Source organism: Idiotropiscis lumnitzeri, chromosome 14 (genome assembly GCF_059441095.1).
Source record: "Idiotropiscis lumnitzeri isolate Australia: NSW breed Sydney's pygmy pipehorse chromosome 14, RoL_Ilum_1.0, whole genome shotgun sequence".
Taxonomy (NCBI): domain Eukaryota; kingdom Metazoa; phylum Chordata; class Actinopteri; order Syngnathiformes; family Syngnathidae; genus Idiotropiscis; species Idiotropiscis lumnitzeri.
This window is the reverse complement of record NC_142404.1, coordinates 10,755,441-10,780,875: the sequence shown is the minus strand read 5'-3', so window position 1 is coordinate 10,780,875 and position 25,435 is coordinate 10,755,441. Positions and strand designations below refer to the sequence as shown.

Below are 25,435 nucleotides of genomic sequence, written 5' to 3'. Positions count from 1 at the left end.
GTTCACACAGAGGAGCGGGTGATTTGCTTGAGGTGGCCACCCAAAGCCACCGCACCCACCAATGATTCACAATCACGTTAGTGTGCCATGGGAGGTCATCAGGTGTAGCGTGGGAAATTATCACTGTGATGCCCATTGTCCATCTTGGGTCTCGGTTGGTTCTTTCCCAGCATTAAGACTCTTATAGTCTTACATGAGTTTTGTCACAGGCTGTGCAGTTGAAGTATAACGTTTACTTTATGTTATCAGTACACTCAGATCAATCACTTGTCCGCCTCCTAACATTAAAAAAGGTGGGAACACAAATGCTTTTAAAGGGCGTGCAGATCTTGCGGCAACAAATGTTGCGGCACTTTCCTAAACTTGTTGTTGGCAGTGTTGCCATGGATTGCACTGCACATCAAATTGTTTAAATAGCGATTAGGCACTTGATTGACGACAGCACCTTTTGTAACGATACGCAGGCGTTTGTATTTGCTTTGGCAGGACATCTGTCGTCGAGACGGAATTCTCCCCTCCTAAAAATGTCGGCCTAGGGGGGGTATGGCCAAGGTGTAAGCGGGAGTATGTGGGGGGTATGGCTGACAGGTTGGAGCACACCTGAGCTGGTATCTCTCTTATAGTAAATTGAACGGCCTTGTATAATTGTTTATATTTAACTCGGAACAAGGGATTCAAGAATGGATAATGAGCTGTCGTTTTTATTGTCACGGGCGAGCTGCAGCCTACCCCGCAAGTGGCTGCTCATCAGCCAATCACAGGGCACAAATAAACAAACAACTATTCACACATTGAGAGTCTTCAATTACCGTAACGTACATATTTTCAAAGCTGGAGTCTCGACTGTAACAAAGCTGAAGGCCAGAATCCAAGTTCGAACCCAAACCTTTCAATCTGAATGACAATTTGAATACGGCCCATGTAGGAGGTATGGTGCTGACCCGAAATAGGAATATTTCGCATTGTTGGAGCTCTGCACTTGATTCAGGATGAACCCAATTACATTTGACATCAATAAAGTTGAAGATTCTTTTGTCATCAACCCAAACCTTTTGTAACCCTTCATCGCATTTTCTCACTTAAAGGCATGCAGTTGGGTTTACAGTTTGGTGCAGTTTCTAATGAGGCTTGTTCATCTTCAGTCGAGTTCTATTGTACGTCCTTTCATTGGAACCTTTTGCACTGAAGGCGGAGACATTTAAAAAGAAAAAAAAATAGCTTGTGTTGCTCTATCCGGCGTTAGTTCATGCCGCTTGGCACGCAAGCATGTCGAGGTAATGATGAATCTATTTCACTTGTATGGATGTGATTGTGAAGAGCCAGAAGGAGATTCATCCCAAAGAAAAAAAAAAAGGCCAAGGAATGCATTCAGTCGGCGCACACAAGACCTTTCAATGAGTAAAATGAGCCTGATCCTTGGGCTTACATGCGTGTGTTCATTGATTTGTTGGAGGGATTTACTGGGCTTTAGTATGTGGACGCCTGACTGGGAGAGCGTCCTTTAGATGCAGCCGTCGCTGCGCTTTCATTGTGAGATTGCGACTACCTTCCGATTCCTGAGGGGGTGGCAGATTTGGTGTTGTGAGCTCATCGTTTATCATCGGTAGCAGATGATGATACCGCGGCAAAGGGAACGCTTGGAGGCAGCAGATGTTATCTCAAAATGTTTGTGTTTACTACGGAGCTCCCACAAGTTCGTAACTACCTCACTCATTGGTCCTTTTGAGTCGCACGGCATGTATGACATCATTGTAAAGGACCATCATGAGGTTGCTGATAGAAAAAAAAAAAAGACGTCCCTGAAAAAGCGCCGGTGAAACACCCACCACCTGGCCCTTGGAGAGCATGATGTTGAGTTGAACCGAGAGCTGACAGGCGTGGGCTCGCACCACGTCCCTACACGAGCCAGATTTATGTTTCATCATTCGCCCGCGCTGCGCAACTCCCAAAAAAAGCAAATAAACTTTTCACGGGTAATGTCAGAATAACAGCCGAGACGCTTAATGAGCAAATTAAAAGGTCGTAATTACGAGCTGCGGCCACCCAGCACTGAAATCTCATTGCCGGGTTCAATGAGGAGGTGCTCTCGCTCAAGCTGAATTCCAGAAAGTTCAAATGTTGGTGCTGTCCAAAGACCATGGTCAGTGTGACAAGTTTCGCATTGTTCGTGTGCTTGCATGTCGTCGCCATCAAGCGACTGAGCTGTGCAGGGTTTGGGCTTGCGCCGTTATCCCATACGCCTGTATAGCTGCCAGTTCGACTGGATTCTCTTGAAATGTGATCTTCAATAAGATAGTTGTGAAATCTGGAGTCCAAGTTCCTTTTCAGCGCTCTACCAGTCCCAACAGATCCCCCGCAAACTTCTGGGGATGAATTATTTCTTTTCAAAAGGGCGCAAGGTACATATTTGTTTTCAGCCACAATTTTCATTTTACGCGAGGTTGCCAGAAACGTCTTCGTCAGCGCCTGACAGGGTGCAGTTCTAAAGCAAGACGTCAAGATTTCAGTCAAAGATGTAGCTTGTTGATTTTAGCACAAGATTTTATACGAGGTGATGTCTAAAGACGATCACCAATCGATGGATTTTAAAGCATACTGGGTATCTGGTCAACTCAATTAATGGCGGAGGAAGGCGAAGTCTAACGTAAATATCAAATTAGAATCGAATAAAGGCAGCTCAAATCTGTGTTGTAGTCAAACCTCATCCAATTTACTACGTCACACCAACAATCATATCAACTCAGACCGCCGGTGGATTTTTGCCCCATGAAAAGAAATCGATCCCGGGCCCCTAGAATCCTTCTCCTTACACCCCCCTTTTCAGCGCCCCTGCAAACAGCACAGGGGAATCCCGATAATTAGGTGACAGCAGTTAGCGTTTGCTGTGATGTATAAAATATTTGTCGTCATTGCAATTTCTATTAGTCCAACGGGGTGGAAGAAAAGTGCATTTCATGTGTTTAACTTTCACATTTCCGGGTTTGCAAACGACCCTTTCACATGGTCATGTGCCCAAAATTGGAAAAAATGTCGGGTTGATTTTTTTTTTATTTTTTCAACTAAGCATGCATGTTTCCACCCCATGCAAAATGATCGCTGTGTCACGCATCAAGAATGTGTGCAGCTATTTGCCAGTGTCACATTGCTAAGATGCTAAGATGAGGCATGTGTGCAGTGAGTGGCTTTGGCTGCGGTCGCTGCGGTTTGGGCCGCTCTGGTCGCTTCGCAGATGCAGTCTGGCATCGCTTTGTGTGATTTCACTGCGGCCTCAGCACCAGAAACCCTGAAACACCCGCCCCCCGTCTCCCCGCCATCTATCTTGGTCACAAATGAACACCCTCCCCTTAGGCTGCATCTGCCAGTCTGTATTGCGCACAATCACGCTTATTGAATTGGAGTGAGCTGATCTATTAAACGCTTTTCAACCGAATTCGAAATTCTATCATCCCATGATGTTTGTCAAAGTGGCTTCGTGCCACACCGATTTTATCCTGCACCTGTGCCAAAAGTTTAGTGAATGTGTTCCATGTGGGAATCCCGGGAACTTGAAGGCAAAAGTGTGATGTTTATGAAGCCGATGGTAAAAAGGGGAGGAGTTTGCTACTGGTGCCAGATGGACAAAAGCAGGCCTGGACATGAAAATGAGGAGCAGGTGAAGTGGCAGAGTGAAGAGCATAAAGTGAAGACAGTTTGAGGGTGCGGAGGGTGCGGTGGTCATAGGGTGGGTGCTTGGTTAAGGGGGCCTCGAAGGAGGAATCTGTCAGAGGCTACAGCAACAAGAATCCAAATAGCACTAGATTAGAAGAGACAGGGCGTGTCTTTCTGCGCCGAATAGACCTACCTCGGCTGTGTTTGCTTAAAGATCGAGATTATTTATGTCTCTTCAAGGTATGCGGGGCATCTGTAGCAAAAAGGAGGCGTGTGTGTGGCCTTTGGGAATCAAACCTCTTTTGATGTCGCTGACACCTGTTCTCCTTTTTTTTTTTTTTTAACAGTGCCTGGAGCCCTGCAAAGAATCCTGGGATCTGAAGGAAAACCAGTGTCAGGATCTATGCGAGGTATGTCACTAACAGACATATACACCATTTGTCTTGCCTTATTGGGAACATTTAAAAGCACAGTAAGGAATTGCCTGGGGTAGCGCGGAAACATTTAATTAAATAACCCACATAAATGGATTACAAAATAGGTTGAAGTAAAATCTATGCCTCAGAACTTTGCAGGAATCATTTTTCCACGCTAGAGCAGTCACAAGCACAACTCAGTTTAAGAAATATGTTGTGGTGTTGACGGGACGGGAAATCCAGGTCCAGAATGTAAATCCATGCCATAGTTTGGCTTTAGCCACAAGTGCTTTCACTTAGCTGGCAGGTAAACCAGCGCAAAGTTAAACTGTGACAGGGTTTTTATCTTCTGGACCTGGAATTCCCATCTCCGGCGTGATGGCAACGATCCAGGAGGAAAGAGTGTAAAAAAAGGAGAATGACCAAAATCGATCAAATAAACGCGTGATAGAATTAGAATAAATAAAACACTTCACAAAGATAATGAGCCTTACAATCCGGTGCACCTCATGTATGAAAATGGATAAAAATAGACCCGTTCATTGATATTGCGCCTAATGGTGCAAAAAAAACGGTAATAAAACAAAAACGGCTTTAAAGTTGTTTTCTTTCTCAACTTTTTGAATGTTAAAGAGTAAAGAAAGTTGTTTACTCATTCCTCCGTTGAGATTTAATGCAAACAAGAGGATCACTGACATGTTTTTTTTTTTTTATCTCCTCCTCCCCAGCCCCTCTTTCCCAAGAAGCATTACGAGTGCCTCACCAGCTGCGAGTTCCTCAAGTCCATCGAGGGTGTGAAGCAGGGCGACTGTCCCGCTCCGGAGAAGGCCAGCGGCTTTGCGGCGGCCTGCGTGGAGAGCTGCGAGGAGGACGGCGAGTGCTCGGCTGTCAAGAAATGCTGCTCCAATGGCTGCGGCCACACCTGTCAGCTCCCCAAGAACCTGTACAAAGGTAAGCGACACCAAACAAAATTATCATTGGATAGCAAATCGGTCTCACAGTCCAGGGGTCCAGGATTCGGTTCCAGGCTTTGGCCTTCCTGATGGAGTTAGCATGTTCTCCCCCCATGCTTGAGTGGGTTTTTTCCGGGTACTCTGGTTTCCTCCCACGTTCCAAAAACATTCATGGTAGGTTAATTGAACATTCTATATTGTCCCGAGGTGGGAATGGTTGTTTGTCTATTTGTGCCCTGTGATTGGCTGATAACCAGTTCTGGGTGTACCCCACTCAAAGACAGCTGGGATAGGCTGCAGCACACCAGAAGATAAGCGGTTCAGTAAACGGATGGATGATTGAAGGGCTTGGAAATTTTTATCTTGTGATTAAAAAAGTATTAGTATTTATTTCTTTTTAAGTCGAAAAGGATGCATCGTGTTTGTGTTAGTATTTTTTTTTCTAAAAGGATGCATCGTGTTTGGTGGCCTACATTTAAAAGAAATACAATATGAGATTTGTTTCCCATCATTTTTCTCCACGGATTTTCTGGAACTGAAGGGCTACTTCAAACTCTCAGTGTCCCCAATTTCAAATGAACAGGCACCAAGCTAAAAAAAAAATCGTAAATACCACATTTCTTCTTATACACTATAGGGTCGGGGTGTTTAGTTACTAAACTAAACTTAGGTGCCTTTATTTGGATTTATAGGAGTATTAAATGACTTCAAAACAGGTAGCACTCTAGTGGCTAGTGATTAGCGTGTCCGGCTCACAGTTTTGAGGCTCAGTCTTTGAATTTTGTGTTTCCAGTCTGTATGTATATGCTTGTGGGGGTGTGTGTGGGGGTGCGTGTGTGTGTGTGTGTGTGTGTGTGTGGAGAAAGTAGAGTAGATTAAAGGCCAGTATTTGAGAAAATGTGGCAATCACTAGTGCGGAATATCACCGAATGAGCCGAAATTCAGCACGTGTTTTAGTTCTCCTCCAGCATTTTGTTGAGTTGTGCCACTTGTGTGGGTTGAGTGAGTTGTTACGTTTTGAGGGTGCTGAGATGTCAACTGAATGAACCATTGCACAGTCCGCTCTCAGCACGTTGTTGTTGTCGGTCGCTCAAGGCCATAACAGAGAGCAGCGGACAATAAGTCCGCATTGATCTTTGAACGCTGGCTGCCATGACCTGTTTTTAATCACACTGCGGCAACAGTACACACACACACACACACACACACACACACCCCGTCACTGCGCTCAGTAATGACCGGCAAGTGCACGCAATCTGGAATGCCACCCTATGGACGCAGATGGTGATTTCAAGAAAGCGACTCCAATGCTGGATGTCATGCCCCAAAAGGTGAACAGAATGTTAATAAGGGAAGATGAAAAGAACGCTAACCTTGGAACATTCCTGTGACCCGGTCAATGAAAACCATCAAGCGTGTTTTGGAGACCTTCACATATGGGCCCCGCTATGTCGTCATTGAAGGAAGCGCATGACAGCTCGTTGTCGCCGCCGCGCTTACTCCAAATTACACCAACATTACGCTCCGACGTTCCAGTGAAATTGTTCTTATGGCCTCTCTGTGTCAAAGGTCTAATTAGTCGCTCATGGTTTAAAGGGTATAATTGTTTCTATGTGTGCACAAGCGGGTGATGTGTATGTGTGTGCAGTTATTGCCACGATGATATATGATGCTGGAAGCTATTAGCAAACACAAGCAGGGTGAAATGGAGCATTTCCCCCCGGTGAGATCATTTTCAGATGTGTCCAAATGTGCATGAGCATCTTGGGACCCTCAACTGGCTTGTGATAGGCAACAAAGTCCATGTTTGTATCTAAAAGCATTTTCTAATATTTTGCCAACGATACAGTAAAACTGTACTGGAACAAAAAACCTTCATGTTAATTCACAATCTATTTTAGTTTGGCTTGTTTGAATCAGCTTGATTTACTTTAAAAGTGTGCCAATGTTAGAATGAACTACAAAAATTACAACCGATATTTGAATTGAGCCTTCTACCGACTTTTTTGTTGTTGTTTTTAACAGATTTGTTGGGAGATATAAGTGGACTGAATATTTCTTTCAACTTCAATCACAACTAAATGTAAATTGTAATTATGATAACTGCTAACAAACGAACACCTAGCATGCTAAAAGCTCTTTGGCAGAGCTATAAGGATTTTGCAGTAGTTTTATAAATTTCAAAATTTATAAAATGTCAACATGTTAGCAGCCCGTATGTTAACCTTTATAAATAGTAAACTTGAGTTCAGAAAGCACAAAGTAGTGATGTAGTTGGGTGTCAAGGTTGAGGAAGGTGAGGACCCAAACGCAGGGAAGCCAGGCAGGGGTAACTTAAAGGGGATTTATTAAACAGAAAACTAAGGCAAACAAGGAACTTGGAAAAACTTAACGACAGGAAACCAACGACAGGGAGAGGCGACAGGAACTGGCAACAGGCACAGGCAACCGGGACAAGCGACAGGGACAAGCGACACTTAAAATGACAATGAACCAACAAGAACTGAAAGCAACCAGGGAACTAAATACACACAAATTGACGAGACAACGAGGAGCACCTGGACAAGACATGGAGGGTTGGAAGGACCGGATTGGTTGACACTAGGGGTTGGGTAAACGAGCACAGGTGGACACAATAGACAAGACGAGACAAGACACATGAACAAGGCCAAAACATGAAACCAAATACTAAACCAAAAATAACAAATACAAATCATGACAGTACCCCCCCTTTAAGGGACGGATCCCAGACGTCCCAAACACAAACAAAAGAAAATTGTCCAAAATCAGGGTGGGCGGAAGGGGGCCAGGAGGCGGGACCACAGTCCGCAATCAAGGCTGGTCAGGCGGGCGTCCGGGAGGCCAGACCAGCGAGTCCAGCCGTGGCCCTTCAGGCGGCCGTCCGGGAAACCAGACCAGGGAGTCTAGCCGTGGCCATTCAGGCGGGCGTCCGGGAGGACAGACGCATAAGTCCAAGGGCGGCCATTCAGGCGGACGTCCAGGATGACCCGAACACTGCATGGAGTCCGCTGACGAGGCTGAGACGAGACGCGGCGGCTGGACGCCGCATGCAGCCGAGACCGGAGCTTGGAGCAGCGACGGGGCGGGCGCAGCCGATGCAGGCACTTGGAGCGGCGGCTGGTCATCGAGCCCCGCCGAGACAGGAACGTGGAGCGGCGGCCGGTCGTCGAACGCCGCCGAGAATGGAACGTGGAGCGGCGGCTGGTCGTCGAACCCCGCCGAGACAGGAACGTAGAACGGCGGCTGGTCGTCGAACCCCGCCGAGACAGGAACGTGGAGCGGCGACCGGTCGTCGAACGCCGCCGAGACTGGATCGTGGAGCGGCGGCCGGTCGTTGAACGCCGCCGAGACTGGAACGTGGAGCGGCGGCGCTTCGTCGGGCGCCGCTGTGGCAGAGACGAGAAGCGACGGCGGGTCGTCATCCACCGCCCAGGCAGGAAACTGGAGCGCCGGCGGATCGTCGAGTCCCGCCGAAAAAGGAGCTTGGGGCGACGGCGGATCGTCGAGCACCGCCGAGGCAGCGACGGGAAGCGACGGCGTGTCCTCGGGCGCCGCCGGGACAGGGAAGTGGGGTGGCGGCGGGCCGTCTGGCACCGCCGAGGCAGGGATTTGGAGCGGCGGCGGGCCGGGCGCACCAGAGGCCGGGACTTGGAGCTGCGGCGGGCCGGGCGCAGCGGGGACAGGGACTGGTGGCGGACGCAGAACGTGCTCCGCCGGAACAGGGACTTGTGGCGGACGCAGAACGTGCTCAGCCGGAACAGGGACTTGTGGCGGACGCGTGGCGTGCTCCGCCGGAGCCGGGACTGGTGGCGGACGCAGGACGTGCTCCGCCGGAACAGGGACTTGTGGCAGACGCAGGACGTGCTCCGCCGGAAGAGGGACTTGTGGCGGACGCAGGGCATGCTCCGCCGGAACAGGGACTGGTGGCGGAAGCAGGACGTGCTCCGCCGGAACAGGGACTGGTGGCGGACGCAGGACGTGCTCCGCCGGAACAGGGACTGGTGGCGGACGCAGGGCGTGCTCCGCCGGACCAGGGACTTGTGGCGGACGCAGGGCGTGCTCCGCCGGAACAGGGACTGGTGGCGGACGCAGAACGTGCTCCGCCGGAATAGGAACTTGTGGCGGACGCAGAACGTGCTCCGCTGGAACAGGGACTTGTGGCGGACGCGTGGCGTGCTCCGCCGGGACTGGTGGCGGACGCAGGACGTGCTCCGCCGGAACAGGGACTGGTGGCGGACGCAGGACGTGCTCCGCCGGAACAGGGACTGGTGGCGGACGCAGGACGTGCTCCGCCGGAACAGGGACTTGTGGCGGACGCAGGGCGTGCTCCGCCGGACCAGGGACTTGTGGCGGACGCAGGGCGTGCTCCGCCGGAACAGGGACTGGTGGCGGACGCAGAACGTACTCCGCCGGAATAGGGACTTGTGGCGGACGCAGAACGTGCTCCGCTGGAACAGGGACTTGTGGCGGACGCGTGGCGTGCTCCGCCGGGACTGGTGGCGGACGCAGGACGTGCTCCGCCGGAACAGGGACTTGAAGCGCTGGCGAGGCGCCGGAACGGGGGTCAGCAGCTCTCGGGAGGCCAGAACGGGCCCCAGCAGCTCGGGGGGAACCGGGACGGGGCTTATCAGCTGGCGGGGAGCCGGAACGGGACTCATCCGCTGGCGGGGAGCCGGAACGGGGCTCATCCGCTGGCGGGGAGCCGGAACGGGGCTCATCCGCTGGCGGGGAGCCGGAACGGGGCTCAGCAGCTGGCGGGGAGCCGGGACGGGGCTCAGCAGCTGGGGAGGAGCCGGAACAGGGTTCAGCAGCTGGCGGTGAGCCCGAGTGGGACTCTGGAGGCTGCGTGGTTTGCTGCAGCTGGCGAGGAGCCGGGACGGGACGCTGCAGCTGGCGAGGAGCCGGGACGGGAGGCTCCAGCTGGCGAGGAGCCGGGACGGGAGGCTCCAGCTGGCGAGGAGCCGGGACGGGAGGCCCCAGCTGGCGAGGAGCCGGGACGGGAGGCTTCAGCTGGCAAGGAGCCGGGACGGGAGGCTGCAGCTGGCAAGGAGCCGGGAGGGGACGCTGCAGCTGGCGAGGAGCCGGGAGGGGACGCTGCAGCTGGCAAGGAGCCGGGACGGGACGCTGCAGCTGGCGAGGAGCCGGGACGGGACGCTGCAGCTGGCGCGGAGCCGGGACGGGACGCTGCAGCTGGCGAGGAGCCGGGACGGGACGCTGCAGCTGGCGAGGAGCCGGGACGGGACGCTGCAGCTGGCGAGGAGCCGGGGCGGGACGCTGCAGCTGGCGAGGAGCCGGGACGGGACGCTGCAGCTGGCGAGGAGCCGGGACGGGACGCTGCAGCTGGCGAGGGGCCGGCACTGGAGGCTGCAGCTCGTGAGGAGCTGGGTCGGGGGCCGGATCCCTATCAGCCTGCCGCCATAGGGATTCAGGGGAACGGGAGACGCGAAGGACACGAGGGACCGGGACTACAGGGGCTGGTGAACGTGCGCTACAAAACGTGGGTCGAACGGAAGGTGGTGCAGAAACCGACTGTGGACGAGGTACAGAAACAGACGGACGAAGTGAACTAAGTGAATTGGAAAAACGTGACTCAGGGTGTAAAAAGTGGGTGCTATTACGAGAGGTGGCAGATCCTTTACTCGGGCGCCGTCGTTGACCACCTCGCGGAGGTCCAGGATAGATGGCCAACCGGGTGCCCAAGTAAAGGTCTGATGGGTGTGATTCAGGTGTGGACTCAAAGGACTCGAAAGGAAACCGTGACAAAAACTGACTGGGAGAAGAAAACTCATGAGAAAAATCAAAATCTGGGTCAAACTCGGAATCAGACAACTGAAAATAGGGGTCATCATCTAAATCTGAATTAACAAAAACATGGGGGGACAAAATGGTGTCGTAATCAAAGATGTTAACACAAGACGAAGAAGAGTGGCAAACTGGCTTGGCGGAACATATGGAACTCACACGAAGGGGTTGGTCGGCAGGCTGAGGGGGGTACCAGCTTGGGCGGCGACGGCGAACTCGTCGCCGTGAGCTTCCTGCTGGGTCCAGTATTGGTTGGTTCATTCTGTCAAGGTTGAGGAAGGTGAGGACCCAAACGCAGGGAAGCCAGGCAGGGGTAACTTAAAGGGGATTTATTAAACAGAAAACTAAGGCAAACAAGGAACTTGGAAAAACTTAACGACAGGAAACCAACGACAGGGAGAGGCGACAGGAACTGGCAACAGGCACAGGCAACCGGGACAAGCGACAGGGACAAGCGACACTTAAAATGACAATGAACCAACAAGAACTGAAAGCAACCAGGGAACTAAATACACACAAATTGACGAGACAACGAGGAGCACCTGGACAAGACATGGAGGGTTGGAAGGACCGGATTGGTTGACACTAGGGGTTGGGTAAACGAGCACAGGTGGACACAATAGACAAGACGAGACAAGACACATGAACAAGGCCAAAACATGAAACCAAATACTAAACCAAAAATAACAAATACAAATCATGACAGTTGGGACTACTATTGATAACATAATTTGCTAGCAGTTGATATGCTAGCATAAAAATACACTAGCAGAGACAGTTCTAAGGTAGCTTCATAAGTATCTTAGTGAGAGAATCATACCATGGAAAATAAACTAATAAAATACCGTTTGGGTATTTATTAGCAATATGTCATTTTGATAGTTGCTTTTATTGATTGATTTTACAGTGTTAAAATGGACTGTGGCACTCCGGAGACAACTATTTGTACACACGCTGATTTATTTTATTTTTTTTCAATTTTCCCATTGCAAAAACATGCTTAAGTTGTTAAGTTCACTGAAGACCCTACGTTGACCACAGCTGTAAATGTGAGTCAAGCGTTGGTCCTTTCTTGACCTGGATATCACATTAACCCAAACCAGATGTTTTTATCCATCAATCTGTGCATCACAACAGCTACATTATTTATATATAACAACGACACTCATTTATAGTCAGATGTTTTATTTGGCAACACTTGGTTGCTTTCCCTGATTAACACATACGGTATTACTTCATGGCGCCACTTTGCATTCCCAAAACATGCAAGCCTCCATAATGAGTTGTTTTCCTATATGTTCCCTGCAATTGGCTGGCGACCAGTCCAGGATATACCTCAAGGTGTAGTTCTAATGAAGAAAAGTAGCATAGAAAATGGATGGGTGGCTCATTATAGCAGACCCTTTGAATCCCACGCACCCGCTGGAGGCCATGGTGCGTGCACCACAGTTAGAAATCCTTGCCCTATACTGATGCAACCCGAATGATCATCCCTCATGTTAATATGTTGGAGGAAAAAAAATGGAGCGTAAAATGTAGACGTCAAAATGATTACATTGAATGTAATCTAATGAAAGTTAATTAGCGAATCCGCCCTCATCCGCCTACATGGTGTTTTTCTTTCACTGTCCGTGAGGAGCGCAGTCCGAGCGACAGCTAGTGTGTTAGCGGTGGAAATGATTATTGCTGGCACGATGAAGACATGAATGGACCCCAAAACCCCCACCCCCACCCAAATGGCACTTCGACAGTATAGTTACGTCATGGTGCCTGGAGTAAGCACGCGGGGCCATTGAAAGACGAACGCTGTGTGATTCTTGGGAGCGAGCCCGACTCGAAAGTTATCTTTGGAAGGCGCAAAGCTGCGAGAAAGTCCATTTGATACCCTCCCACATTTTGCGGAAGAAGCCAGTCAGCGAGCACAGATGTGCGCTGGTTTGGTTTCGAGTGTCTGCATCAGGAGGACTTGGGTGACTTTGTGAGAAGATGAGCTAAGGCGGAGGGGAAGGGAGGAATGCTGCGGTTACCCAGGCGCACGTCGCGGCGCAGGAAATGTGACACGTCGGTCCATTGGTGCGCACAAACACACAAGCCGCGGAGCTGTGAAACCGCAGTGCAATGACCCCCAGCTGTACGCATGTACGATGCTGTTATCGCAGGGACTCAACAAAAGACTCCACATTCTGCTCAAGGGGCCCTTTCTTCATCTTCCAGCATGTTCATCCAATCCCCTTTTATGAGTTGCAATTAGATGAAATGCTGTGAAGTCAAAACACGGCCTTGATCACGCTGCCCACCAACAAGCGCTGCGGTAGCCTCAAGCGTGTCTTGGACGCCAGCGGTCCAATTTAACGTTCTAAAGGGCGTGACTGCTTATCGACGATGCGGTCGAATCCCAATCTCATTATCAGCAAAGCAGACGCTTCTATCTTCTATTTAATGGCCGCGAATTCAGTCTTGGATGAGTATTAGGCTGACCTCCTGCACTTACCTTCATTGTGTGCACAGCCTTTACAAGGCTGAATGCAAGTGCAGGAATGAAAGTGAACACGCATGTGAGCAGCTGCTAAAACACACCACTGCAGCCAGAAATCTCACATAAATCACAGAAATCTCTCGTGGGACAACAAGGTACTCCCTACTTGTCTCAACATGGCTCTACGTGCTATAGAAAAGCAGGTAGCAGCGAGTTACAAGTGCGACAAACCGATACCATATATAAGTGGTGTAAACCAGGGGGCCCTGACCAAAAATCATTTTACTAAGTAAGAGTTTGAAATGCTCATCTCGGTCACATACGGTTAGCCCACAAGCTTGCAAAAATGAGTAAAAATATCAAACGTGTTTGACAGAAGAAAGCTCCAAGAAAACAAAAGCTGAATATCGGCAGTCGTTTTGGCCCACGTTCCTTAAACCAACACTGTGTAATATGTTGTGACAGGCTTGCAAATGAAGCCATCAAAACGACTTTGACGCATGCACCTGGTATTCAAAAGCGAGCCTTCAGAGTTTATTGAAACAAAAAACGATTGTCTTATAATCTTATTGACAAAATAGTCCGTCGGCTCTCTCATCTTTTTACTTCACGGCAGCAAATGGCTGACCTCCTGCTCGTGATAAAGCTCACATTCTCAGCGCACAGCGAGTGGAAGGCTGAATGCAATGATGCAAGTGAGCAGCTGCTAAAACACCAGTAAAGTCTCAAAGAGTCACTGGCGAGAGGTACTACCAGGTACTACTGCTTCGTCTAAGCGTGGCTCGACTCGTTTATAAAAGCAGGTACGACACAGCGCTGTTTCTAGTACCATGAAAACCATGGCTTGTTTGAACAGATTCGTAATCATCAATGTAACATTTGAGAATACAAAGCCAGACGAATCAATAGAGCAGTTCGCCTCCTCAGATAAATTTTGTGACCTCACCGTGACCAAGACGCAGAGAAGTACGTACAGGAAACCATCATTCTCCCCTTCTTGGCTGTTAATCGTTCTGACTGATGCACTCAATACGGTGCGTTTTTTTTGCAGGTTCTAATGTAACATTCTAAAGTGCTTGACAGCTTATTGACCAAGTCGTCCAATCACTATCTCATTATCACCGCTCCCATCTTCTATTCTCGAGGCAGTAAATTCAGTCTTGGATGAGCATTAGTCTGACCTCCTGCTCTTAATAAAGCTCACAGACAGATACACTCTGTGGCTTCAACTCAAAGGCCGATTGCAAAGTGCAGTGGACGCGAGTGAACTTTGACGTACGCAGCTACTAAAACAAAACGCTGCGGCCAAAAGTGTCACAACGTGTCACACTCAAGAGAAGAAGCTGTTGACCCTCAGCGTGGATCTCAACTATTGCAGTGAGATCATGTCTCGTTCTCAAATGTCCATGCTGCGTTTTATGTGTTTTTTAAGTGTGTTTTGCGCAAATGAATAAAACGCCACGTTAACTTCCAGACCGCTGTGCTCACCGGCGTGTCTTCCGCAGGAGTACCCCTGAAGCCGAGGAAGGAGCTGGTGTTTGCAGAGCTGCCCTCGGGTCAGCTGGAGATCCGCTGGTCCTCCAAGTTCAACATCTCGGTGGAACCCGTTCTCTACGTGGTGCAGCGGCGCTGGAACTTTGGCATTCACCCCAGCGAGGACGATGCCACTGAGTGGGAGACGGTCGCACAGGTTGGTAACTTACACAGGTTATACAGTAATGTCGCACATATTCGTAGTTCCTTACGGGACTCAACCAACTCTATTTCACTGTCTAAATAGGAAAGTAGTACAGGACATTAATTGGTGTCAAGGAAATAATACTTCTTATACTGATTCTTAATACTACTTGAAGGCAAAACTGTTTTGGGAGTATACTTTGTGCTATATTTAGGTTTTAAACCAGTGGTCCCTAACCCTAAATTTAGCGGACCGCCAATGGGGGGCTTCGTACGTGGTCATACTCATTTTGCTAGCTAATGGGTTTAACATTAGCAAAATAGTCTAATAATAGTTTCAACCAGTGGTGCCCAACCACCGGGGTACGGTCCGGTACCGGTCCGCGGACCACTTTGGACCGGGCCACACAATGAAAGAAATGTATTATTATATTTATTGATTATTCAAGGCTGAAAAATATTTTATTTTGAAAAATGACATACTTGTGACACATCATGATGCTTCGGAACACTTGTGTTATGGAAGAAAATGTGTTTATTTCACTGTCCAATGACAAACTAATATTTAAAATGCACTGGTGACCAGTCCGTACACCAACTCAGGTGGGATAGGTCCCAGGTCACCTGTCAGACTAATGAGGACCAGTGCTATTGAAAATTAATGGGTGGACAAGCTTGACTGATCTGAAATGAACTGCGCCATCGCAAGCTGAAATGTAACCGCAAGGTGTTCACGTGGCTTTAACGTGCCACATGCAGCAGCTGTGAAAGTGCAGCGCTGCTCTGACACTGACAGACGTCTCCCCACAGTTGCCCATTCCTCAAAGTCACCTCGTCTTTTGAAAGTTTCGCCGAGGAGAAACACGCGGTTGACTGATGTGGCAGCAACCTCACACAGGGGCTCTGACCCGGCGTGAACCCTGACCCCTGCCGTTCTCTCTTTCCCCATCTGTCCCTCAGACTGCCGAGGAGCGGGTCCAACTGGCCGACATCAGAGCCAGCAGATGGTACCAGTTCAGAGTGGCCGCGGTCAATGTGCACGGGACCCGCGGCTTCACTGCGCCAAGCAAACACTTCCGCTCCACTAGAGGTGTGTCCGTACGTATGCGTGTGTGTTTGTGTATGCTTGTTGTGTGGCCTTACGCACTAAAGTGTCAGATCCTGCTTGACGCTCACTGACCTCCATTTGTTGAGTTTAAGACCTCGGAGCGGGTGGAGCTTTCGGATTTATTGACCTGCTTTTGCAAACCTGAGTGTTTTGGTTTGTTCAGAGCATCACGCCTAACTTTGAAGGACTTTTTTCTACTGAAAACGTGTTTTATTTGTTATATACATGATTGATTAAAAATAAATACATAAAATAATAGGTTGATGAATGCAATCTGTTTCGGATCTGATAGGTGTACCTAATGTTGTGTCCAATGAGATGAACAAATTCAAAGTGAAACTGAATATACTGCAAGTCATTTAAGTGGCCAAAACCTTTCATTTGAGTGCAACCAAATTCAATTACAGGAGGGGTTCCCCCATCCCGCTTCTTTCCAGTCATGCGTAAATGTAATATGTCTAAATTAGACGGGATATTTCAGCTCCCAAATGAATTTAAGTGTAGTCTTGGCTCCCAGAGAAGTGACGTAACTTTTTTTTTTTTTTTAGTTGCTGTAGATCTTTGCTGCAGATTAGCGTCATGTCGTTGCCTCATTGCATGACACTAAACAAGTTTATTTGACGTGTTGGCCGGGCTGCACACTGAACAATATTTTTTTAAAATAAATATACCGTATTTTCGCAGCCATAAGGCGCACTTTAAAGTCCTGAAACTCGTCCAAAAAAGCCAGGGCGCCTTTTGAGGCGAAGCGCCCATTATGTGGACCAAGTACACCGCTGGGCTGACTGCGAACATTAACTGCCTGCACACTGCTATATAGAGAGAAGGCGGGCGTGGCTAAAGACAGCAGGCGGACGTGAGAGGGGAGATGGGCGTGAATGACAACGCAAAGGCACGCCCCCAGTGCAAAGCAGCCCCCAATGCCCTTATATGGGCAAACGTGTCTGCTAGCTCTGTTGTTAGGGCTTTCGCAAAAGCCGGCATCATGAGGAGCCGCACGCAGCAGCGACACGGGGAATCTGAGAACTTGCCCAGCTGTTTATTTCTGATACAGAAGACGATTTTGATGACTGATTAATAATAATTTGAGTACATTGTTAAATAGTTCAATAAAATACAACCAAACTCAGTTTTGCTCCTGTTGCCTTTTTAAAAACAGCTAACCACGCTATCTTCTGTTTTAGTGTGCATGCATGTAAACGAAGGTATTGTACGGTAGGCTGGGAGGCGGAATTTTGCTGGGCCTACACTCTTATGCTATTCAGTTGATTTGGGGTGATGGTTTTCGTTTTGATGTAACACCGTGACCGCACATCGTTTGTTGATTAGTGACTTGCTCACACCGGCATTGTGTCGGCATCCCATCTGAGGGGCTGCGCCGCAGCGACACGGCGAGGCAAACTGATAATGACTCTCGTGTTTGGTGGAGAACGTGTCCAGCTGTTTATCTTGGATACAGAAGACAAGGACTTGGTGCATTTTTTGGATGAGGACAACTTCAGCACGTTGTTAAAAGCTAAAATAAAGTAGCACCGAACTCCCGCTGCCATTTTAAAAACACGCTAGCGCGACTGAGCAGCCAGCGCGACTGCTCGGTTCTGTTTGCGCCCAATGATACGGTGCGTTCTATCACTGTATCAAATACAGAAATAGCACCCTCAACTGGTACTGCGCCCTTTGATACGGCGCGTCTTTTGGCCGTAAAAATACGGTACCTCATGTAGATTAGCGTACTGCACTGTGGGTTATAATCTGCTTCATCAACCTGAACTTCATCAAGAAATATTGGTTGAACACTGGAAACCACGGGGTATGCCTACGAGAACCTGGTGAAAACTGGAATGCTTTTACTTTCTTTGCATTCTGATTGCAGAAATGACGGAAAATGCTGTGCGATGCCATTTTTCATGGTGTATATGTGATTTCGGTTAGGAACATGTAGTGTATAGACTGAGTTCAAAGTAGCATCATTTCAGGTATTTTAGCAAGGCAGTGTCAATTTTCATTTTTTTTTTTTTTTGGGCGTCAGGGCTCAGTTGCTATTCCTTGTGAATATTTGAACTATAACAATTAATCAATTAATCGAATGACTCAAAGTCATACGCCTCTCCTTTTCCTTTCCAGAGGCCCAAGACACGTACATGTGTCTGGTATTACATGTGTTGCCTGTGTATTTGTGCGTGTTGACCCGCACTGTCAATCCTTACTCATGCATGTACTCCCTAGAGTGTTGTGGATGGCGCTCCGACAGAGCGCGGCACCAGGTGGGGAAAAAGGGGATTCCGCTCGGGGGGGGACTAGAAAGCGATCTCCAATCAGGCCAATCAGTGGCAGAACAGTGATAGATTGATGGGAGTTGTCATGGCTCTGATGAGTTCCCGGACGTTCGGTCAGAGCGTCGCTATTTACATAGCCTGCCCTGTATCATCTGATTGCAATTTCGCCCCTGCTACACTTTTTGTTAGGGCAATTTGTACGAAAGGGAGGCTTATTTGTCTTGCGCCGCCAACGTCAGCTGGTATGCCGAGCCCATGTGTTTGTGTGTGTGTGTATGAAGTGAGTTAAATGTGTTTCAGGTGGGAGAGGGAAAGAGAAAGAGAGAAAGAGGAGTCATTTTCTTATTATACCTTGTACTCTCTCCCTGTCTTGCTTTTGCTTTGGTTCTGATATCAGAAACAAGAAGCAGTACTGCAGCAGTCTTATATAAAGTACAGTATCTGAAAGCGATACTTGGGTATAGCAACACAATAGTTGTAAAGTACAAAGCAAGAAAAAAAGAACTGGAAGAATTTAAGTTCGGCTTGAGTAAAAGTCTGACATTTGCTAAAGTCCTTTTCTGAGATTAAAGTGTTTTATTTTTTATTTCTTTTTGTTCACTTTAGTGGAATACTGATCTGCATTTTGGCTAATGAGTTAGCTGGCAGATATTCGTCTGCCCATCACGTTAAACGTTTGTCCAAACAAGGTCATGGTAACTCAAAGGACACTGATGATTTGACCGCACTGGATTACGGTTATATAAATATATGCTACGTGTTGGATGAGGAGTTTTTGCCTGCTAATATTTCTATCTCTACAGTTATTCTTGTTTGTCAGAAGGGTCTTCCACTGGCCAATGGCCAAAAAGCATTCTTGCAAATTTGTCCAATATTACAATATATATCGTGGTGCCATATAAAACCGTCTACCGAATGACATGAACCTCTAGCCTTTTTATCGTTATTTAATAGATTAGCTACAAACTTTTTGATTGGTGGGGCACATTGGGTTCTAAAATTTGACAAAGGGGCCGGACTAAGAGCAGATGGATGGAGTGTTTTGTTAACCTCACCTCATTGGAGAAAAAAAAATGAAAGTGAACAAAAAGCATTACAACAAAATTTGAATAACCCCAATATTTAGAAAATAAAACATGAACAAGGTTTTTTGATTTAATTTGTTTCAAGTTCGGCGGGTCGGATTAGAACATGTAGCGGGCCGCATGTGGCCCCCGGGCCATAGTTTGCCCACAACTGCTTTTTTTGGGAGTACTTGTGTGACAACGGTGACTTAAGATGCCATCCGACGCACCATTCTTTACATTTTAGAAATTAAGTACAGTAAAAGTGAATGTTACCAGGAATATATAACGAAAAAACAAATGAGCAGATTTGAAAATGCTACTGAAATAAAGTCATTAAGTATTTGTACTCCATGACATTACAAGACTGCTGAGGTGTGCAAGTGGCCCCGCCTCTTTGTCTCTGACATCAGAAGCAAGCTGCAGCACAGCAGCAGGAGCGCATCGACTCTACTCGCACGTACCTCACAACGTTCCAATGCCGATGCCAAAGCTGGCCGCCATGTGTTTGTGAACCCCTGACCACTTGTGCTGTCGTAGCCGTGATATGACACCTGTCATAACATCTCACAGCGCATTGTCAGCGGAGGGCTAATTACTTTACATAGTGTCATACCAGTCACCCCTCCTCTCCTCAGCCAAAGTGGTGAAAGGCGCTCTGGCTCCAAATCTACTCCACCTTAAATTAGACTCGCCTGAAAGAACTTCGGCATCTTAAACGTCTGCAGATGTGTGAGATTTGTCACCCCCGTGACAGCGTTTGCTTCTTTGTCCTCCAGACCCGTCCGCCCCGCCACGCCCGAGCAGCCTGCGTGTCACCAACGTGACGCAGGGAGATGAAGGACTGGTGACAGTTCGTCTCAACTGGAGCTTGCCAGAGGAGCCCGACATTCCCATACATCACTACAAAGTCTTCTGGAGCTGGACCGTGCCCACCAAGTCGAAGGTTCCGTCCAAGAAGAGGAGGAGAAAGACCACCAACGGGGTAAACGCTCCCTCCCAGTCTTCAGTCTTTCCCCCCACTCTTCGTTTTCCACTTTCCAACATTATCTCACTCGAGGTCCCCTCCTCGGGATTCTCCAATGTTGCATGCGAAGCCATCAATCACAAACAGAGTCAGCTCTTCTGTTTGTTGCTTTTTCTTCCTCAGACTGATCGAAGAACCCTTCAGCCCAGTTATGCTTTGAAGGAGGACACATTAATTGTGATTCATACAGTATTTCCACTAAGATACATTATTGGGTCGTTATTTACTGTACTTCAGACGCAGAGGAATACCAGGATGCTTTTTTTTTTTTTTTTACAGTATGTCTACTGACAGCCATTTCTTCTGTTGCTCATGGTGTCTGTTTCTGTGGCTTCATCACATGTAAGCATTTTTAGCCACACTTATAAAAATCGAGTCCAAATTATGACTAGATAATGTAATTGTCATTGCCGTATCCACTAGGGCGTGAATAGATGGAGACAGTAAAAAGAGGATGAAACCAGGCTATACGGGCAGAATGTAGCCTTAACCTGTCACTATGACAGTAATGCAAGAAAAATGTGATGGAAAAGGATCCGTACGTTTTCCATATGAATTGGTATGAATAGAAATAGAGGGGGCCTTGGTTTTGTATGGTACGGACATTGCAGGGTCAGGGTATAACGTGTAAGAAACGAGGAAGTGGTGTTTGGTGATGCTGGAGTGCTTTTGAAAGATCATTTTTCTATTTATAAGTCTCAGCAAGGCTGCTCCTTGCTGGTCTAAGTGACGCAAAAAAAAAAAAACAAGGAAGAAAAAGCAAAACATGAAGGACTGAGCTCTGGTGGGGTTTGTTGAAGTTCCACGTAACAACGTGCATAGTGGCAAAGTTTAGTGTGCCTTTACACAAATGTTTGGATAAGTTCCAAATTGTCACATTTAAATGGTCGTGTTATAGAGGCCAATGTGGCACGAAATTGAATAGTTTGTGCAGCGCTGTAAGAATATGTGGTTAGTTTCAGCTGTACTTACCGTTTTTTTTTTTTTAAATCAGATTCTTTTATATCTCCAATTTATACCAACTACAAGTGTTTTTCATTCTTCATTATTTAAGCCATGCAAGTTGTTCCCCCCCAAAATTAAAGACATCCTACATTCCTCCTTCTATTGTGTCCAACCCCGTTGGAGGTTTTTGTGCAGTTTTGCCAAGCCTCGTAATTTACAGCCATGATCTTGAATTGTATATGAAATCGATCATGTAAATGATAAGTATAAATCCATGGCGACGTGCCGTATTAATTATTTTCTCTGACATTTTTACAGCCTGTGAGATGCTGTGTAGATTTCTGTCAAAAGCCATACCGCTGAATTTTTCTGGAATTCTTCGTTGCGGCTAAAAAATGGACCATTTTAGGAATTAAATGTTTGCACAACAAAGACTCCTAACATAGTCATTTGGGCTAGTCCATTTTTTTATTTTAAGATTTTTGTCATGCCACCCCAGAATGAGTAACAGTGGCAGCAAAGAGGACGAGTGCGATGATAACCATAGAGCAGAAAATGACACTTCAACATTGCAAAGTGTGCAAAAGTCCTCGGTTTACAATAGACGTCTGTTCCTAGCGCGAATTTGTACATAAGTCTGAACACGGCGTAGTCTGTCACTAACTAATTTGTTCTAATGGAGTCGTAAAGTAAAGAAAAAAATGTTTTGCAATTAGAACTTGGAAATCAACAGTTGAATTGTATTCCGCGTTGGAGGTTCCACTGTAGCCAATTTTAATACAGTAATCACATGCTATTCACATGGGAAAAAAGACTGAGCCCCGCTGTGAAAATTGCCAGTAATTGACCGCCAGTCAAAATGTATATAATCGTCTAAACTGCAAATATAACACAAATAATGATCCCAAATTAGTTTCATTTGAAATGTATCTTTTATCAGTTTCCTTAAAATGAATGGCTTACAGATTATTTGATTTTGAAAAAATGGACCAGAAGTACCTGAGTGCATACTGATGCGGCGAAGACTGGCCGTGACTCCCACTAACAATCCAGGCTAAACTTAGCTCCTCCCTGACATACGTCGCTTATCCCTGAACCGAGATGACACAGATCCCTTTATATGCCCATTTTAGGGCGTTGCAGAAACCGCCCCAAAAGAAAAAAAAAAAAAAAAGAAAAAAAAACAAGGCTGGGTATTTTTTTTTTTTAAACCAAATAACATTCCAGGTAAAAAAACAAGACTAGGCAAATTCTTGAATCGTGAACCACGCAGCGCGGCATACCGCTCGTGAAAATCATTTCATTAGGGATGCAAACAGAAAGCCTGCCAGTCTAGACAGCATACACACACCTGCAGAGCGTCTTCTCCTGAATTAGTTTTTCAAAATGAAGAGCAGATGTGGCACCGAGAGCCGAGACACCAGACACCTATTGACACATGTACTACTGGTTTCCACTTTGGCACCTTGGGGGCTTCCAAAGCACCCTGCTGGCCGAAGAATGTCAAAACACGCACGCAGTCAATAACAAGAGCTCATCAAGGCTCACTGCTGCCAGTGGAATGCAAGAAAGCCAAGCTGGGATGGAAGCCCTGGGAGGCTGTGACAACACGGCTCCCTCACGAGGCCCTGAAGGCTATCTCCTCACCACGAGGAGGCCTTCTTTGGCTCCACATGTATTCTTCATAACAAGGGCTTTCTCGCGGGCCTTGTTTTGGCACAGCCTGAGTTTGGATGGTGACATGCATTTGAGAAAGAGCTTTAGCGACACCACTCAAATGCCAAGCGCTGTCTGTCGTCACAGGCCCAGAGCTGGGTGGACCTGGAGGCACTGCAAGTCAACAGCAGCTACACTGTGGAGCTGCAGGCCGTGACGTATTGGGGACAGGTGCGACTGAAGAGTTCCAAGGCCGTGCTGCAATTCAGCACCACCCAGAATTCGGAATCAGGTAAACACAATGGGACTTGGATAATATTTACTCGTTCCTTCAGCTGCCAGTTTTGTATGACTTATTCTGTGTCACTGAGACTTTCATGCTTGTCCACAAAAGTGGTTCCGCTCATTGTCATGCATATGCATATGTCATTTGCATATTAATCGACAGGTCAAATACTTCATTAAGCACGACTTAGGAACACATAATTGCATAACATGATACAAGTCACTAAAGAATATAATTAAGTGGTTGTTTAAAGCAAGCATAAAATATAATATAATAATAATATAAAAACATACTAAAAGTGAATCAGAAGGAATATATATTTTAAAGCATGCTCCTAATAACATGTAACACAGTGGAGGTCCGTATCCCCGAATCATGTTGCATCATCATTAGACACCAAACTAGCTGGAATTTAAACGGCATTGAATCAATAGTGCATTCCATTTTGCAAGACACAATTCATTCTACACAATCAATAGATCTCTTGATTAAGTTTTCTCATCCTTAATTGAGTCAGACCTTGCAAGAAATTGAAAATGAGGAATTAAATGCAAGTCGCAACACAATTGAAGAATATGGTACATTCCAGCTTAATAAAATAGAATTGTATTAAAAAAAAAATCCATACCAGACCATTATCGTGTCAGAGGGAAAGAGGATGTCTGGAATAGAATTTTTTTTTCTCCCTCCTGCGCTCCCCCTACAACTGTGAAGAATAATTTACTTTGAGACCAATATGGATAATACAAACTGACATTTCTAAGCATACACTACATTTGCCTGGTCACTAGCAAAAGCTGGGAACGAGACATCATGAATCAAGAATGGATTAAACGTTATCAAACATAAAATAACTCGGAATTTAGTGCTAGATATATAAAGCAAATAAAATTCACATCTGACACGTAAGTCGGGTTCTGTGTGATATTGCTGATCCGTTAGTTTTCCTTAAGTTTGTTTGCATTCCGCTAGCACAAAATTCTTCTTATTAACTGTTAGCAGACAGACTAAGCCTCAGTGCTACACTCATACATATTTTTATGTAGCATAGAAGTTGGCTGGATTTGGAATCAAGCCTGTTGGTACCCATCCAGCTCCGCCACATTCATGCATAAAGAACATGTTGTAGCTGCTTGGTTTTGACAAGGAGACTGTTGTCTTTGTGTCGCCACGCTGCAGCCATGACAGAATCAATGTAGCGTTTCAACTGCAGAAGCAAATATTTCTCATTTCTCTCCCTAGTAAAATCAGTGCACAAGTCAAAGAAAGAAGAGATACCCCCTGCTGGACCAACCTTGGCCAAGGCAAAGCGACCTTCTGGCCCGCTGGAGGTGGGCACGCCCTTCTACCAAGATGGCCAGCTGCAAGTTCGTGTCTACTGGAAGAACCGCGGAGGTATGAAGAAAATCTGGATTGATTTATAGCTTTAATAAAATCACATTAGCACCCTTTTAAGGCCAGGAATGATGAATACCATAATAATGTGTTATGCTTGGCTCTCCTCAGCCAAACAATGGAAGAATCTCTTCATAGTTACCTGATTGTGTAGATGAACTAAATGAATCAATGTGTCTTTGTGTGAGGGCTGAAGGGAGGGAAAAATGGTGTAAAACCTGCACACGGGCTGGCAGAGCGGAGCCACTGTTTAGTAAAGAACAATAAACACTCTGAGTGGGAGCTGCGCAATGGGATTTATTGACAGCTGCCTTTAATAGATTCACGCTTAGGCGGTGAAGCGCTCCATTTTGTTTTGCAAGAGCTGATGTCACGCGGCACGGGGAGGGTCGTTTGTTTGCCCAAATAGACATGCCTGTCCCAGCGCCGTCCATTCCCCAAGTCTTCGGCTAATACCGGAGTGGAAATATGGAAGCCTTGAAAGCAACGCTCTCAGGGTAACCTGTCAAATCCCATTGGCTGCTCCATGTTCTGTTACTAATCTATGTCATGGGCCAAGCCAAACTCTACATCCCAGAGTCAAGAATGCAAAGGCTGGCTTGAAGGGAAAGGCCTGGTGAGACACCAACTGCTGAATCAGAAGAGAGAGGCGAGGAGATGGAGTGGGCCCAAAACTGTTCGCAAA

At 47.2% G+C, this 25,435-nt stretch overlaps 1 protein-coding gene across 1 annotated transcript in view; it reads left to right on the top strand.

Moving 5' to 3' along the window:
* Positions 1-25,435, top strand: part of LOC148323441 (anosmin-1) — a 77,996-nt gene that overhangs the window by 40,964 nt on the left and 11,597 nt on the right. Inside the window, exons 3-9 of the mRNA XM_088315436.1 lie at positions 3,996-4,058; positions 4,793-5,015; positions 14,822-15,006; positions 15,954-16,083; positions 20,221-20,426; positions 23,217-23,361; positions 24,598-24,750. Coding sequence (XP_088171562.1) covers positions 3,996-4,058; positions 4,793-5,015; positions 14,822-15,006; positions 15,954-16,083; positions 20,221-20,426; positions 23,217-23,361; positions 24,598-24,750 — 1,105 coding nt within the window. The remainder of the gene's footprint in view (positions 1-3,995; positions 4,059-4,792; positions 5,016-14,821; positions 15,007-15,953; positions 16,084-20,220; positions 20,427-23,216; positions 23,362-24,597; positions 24,751-25,435) is intronic.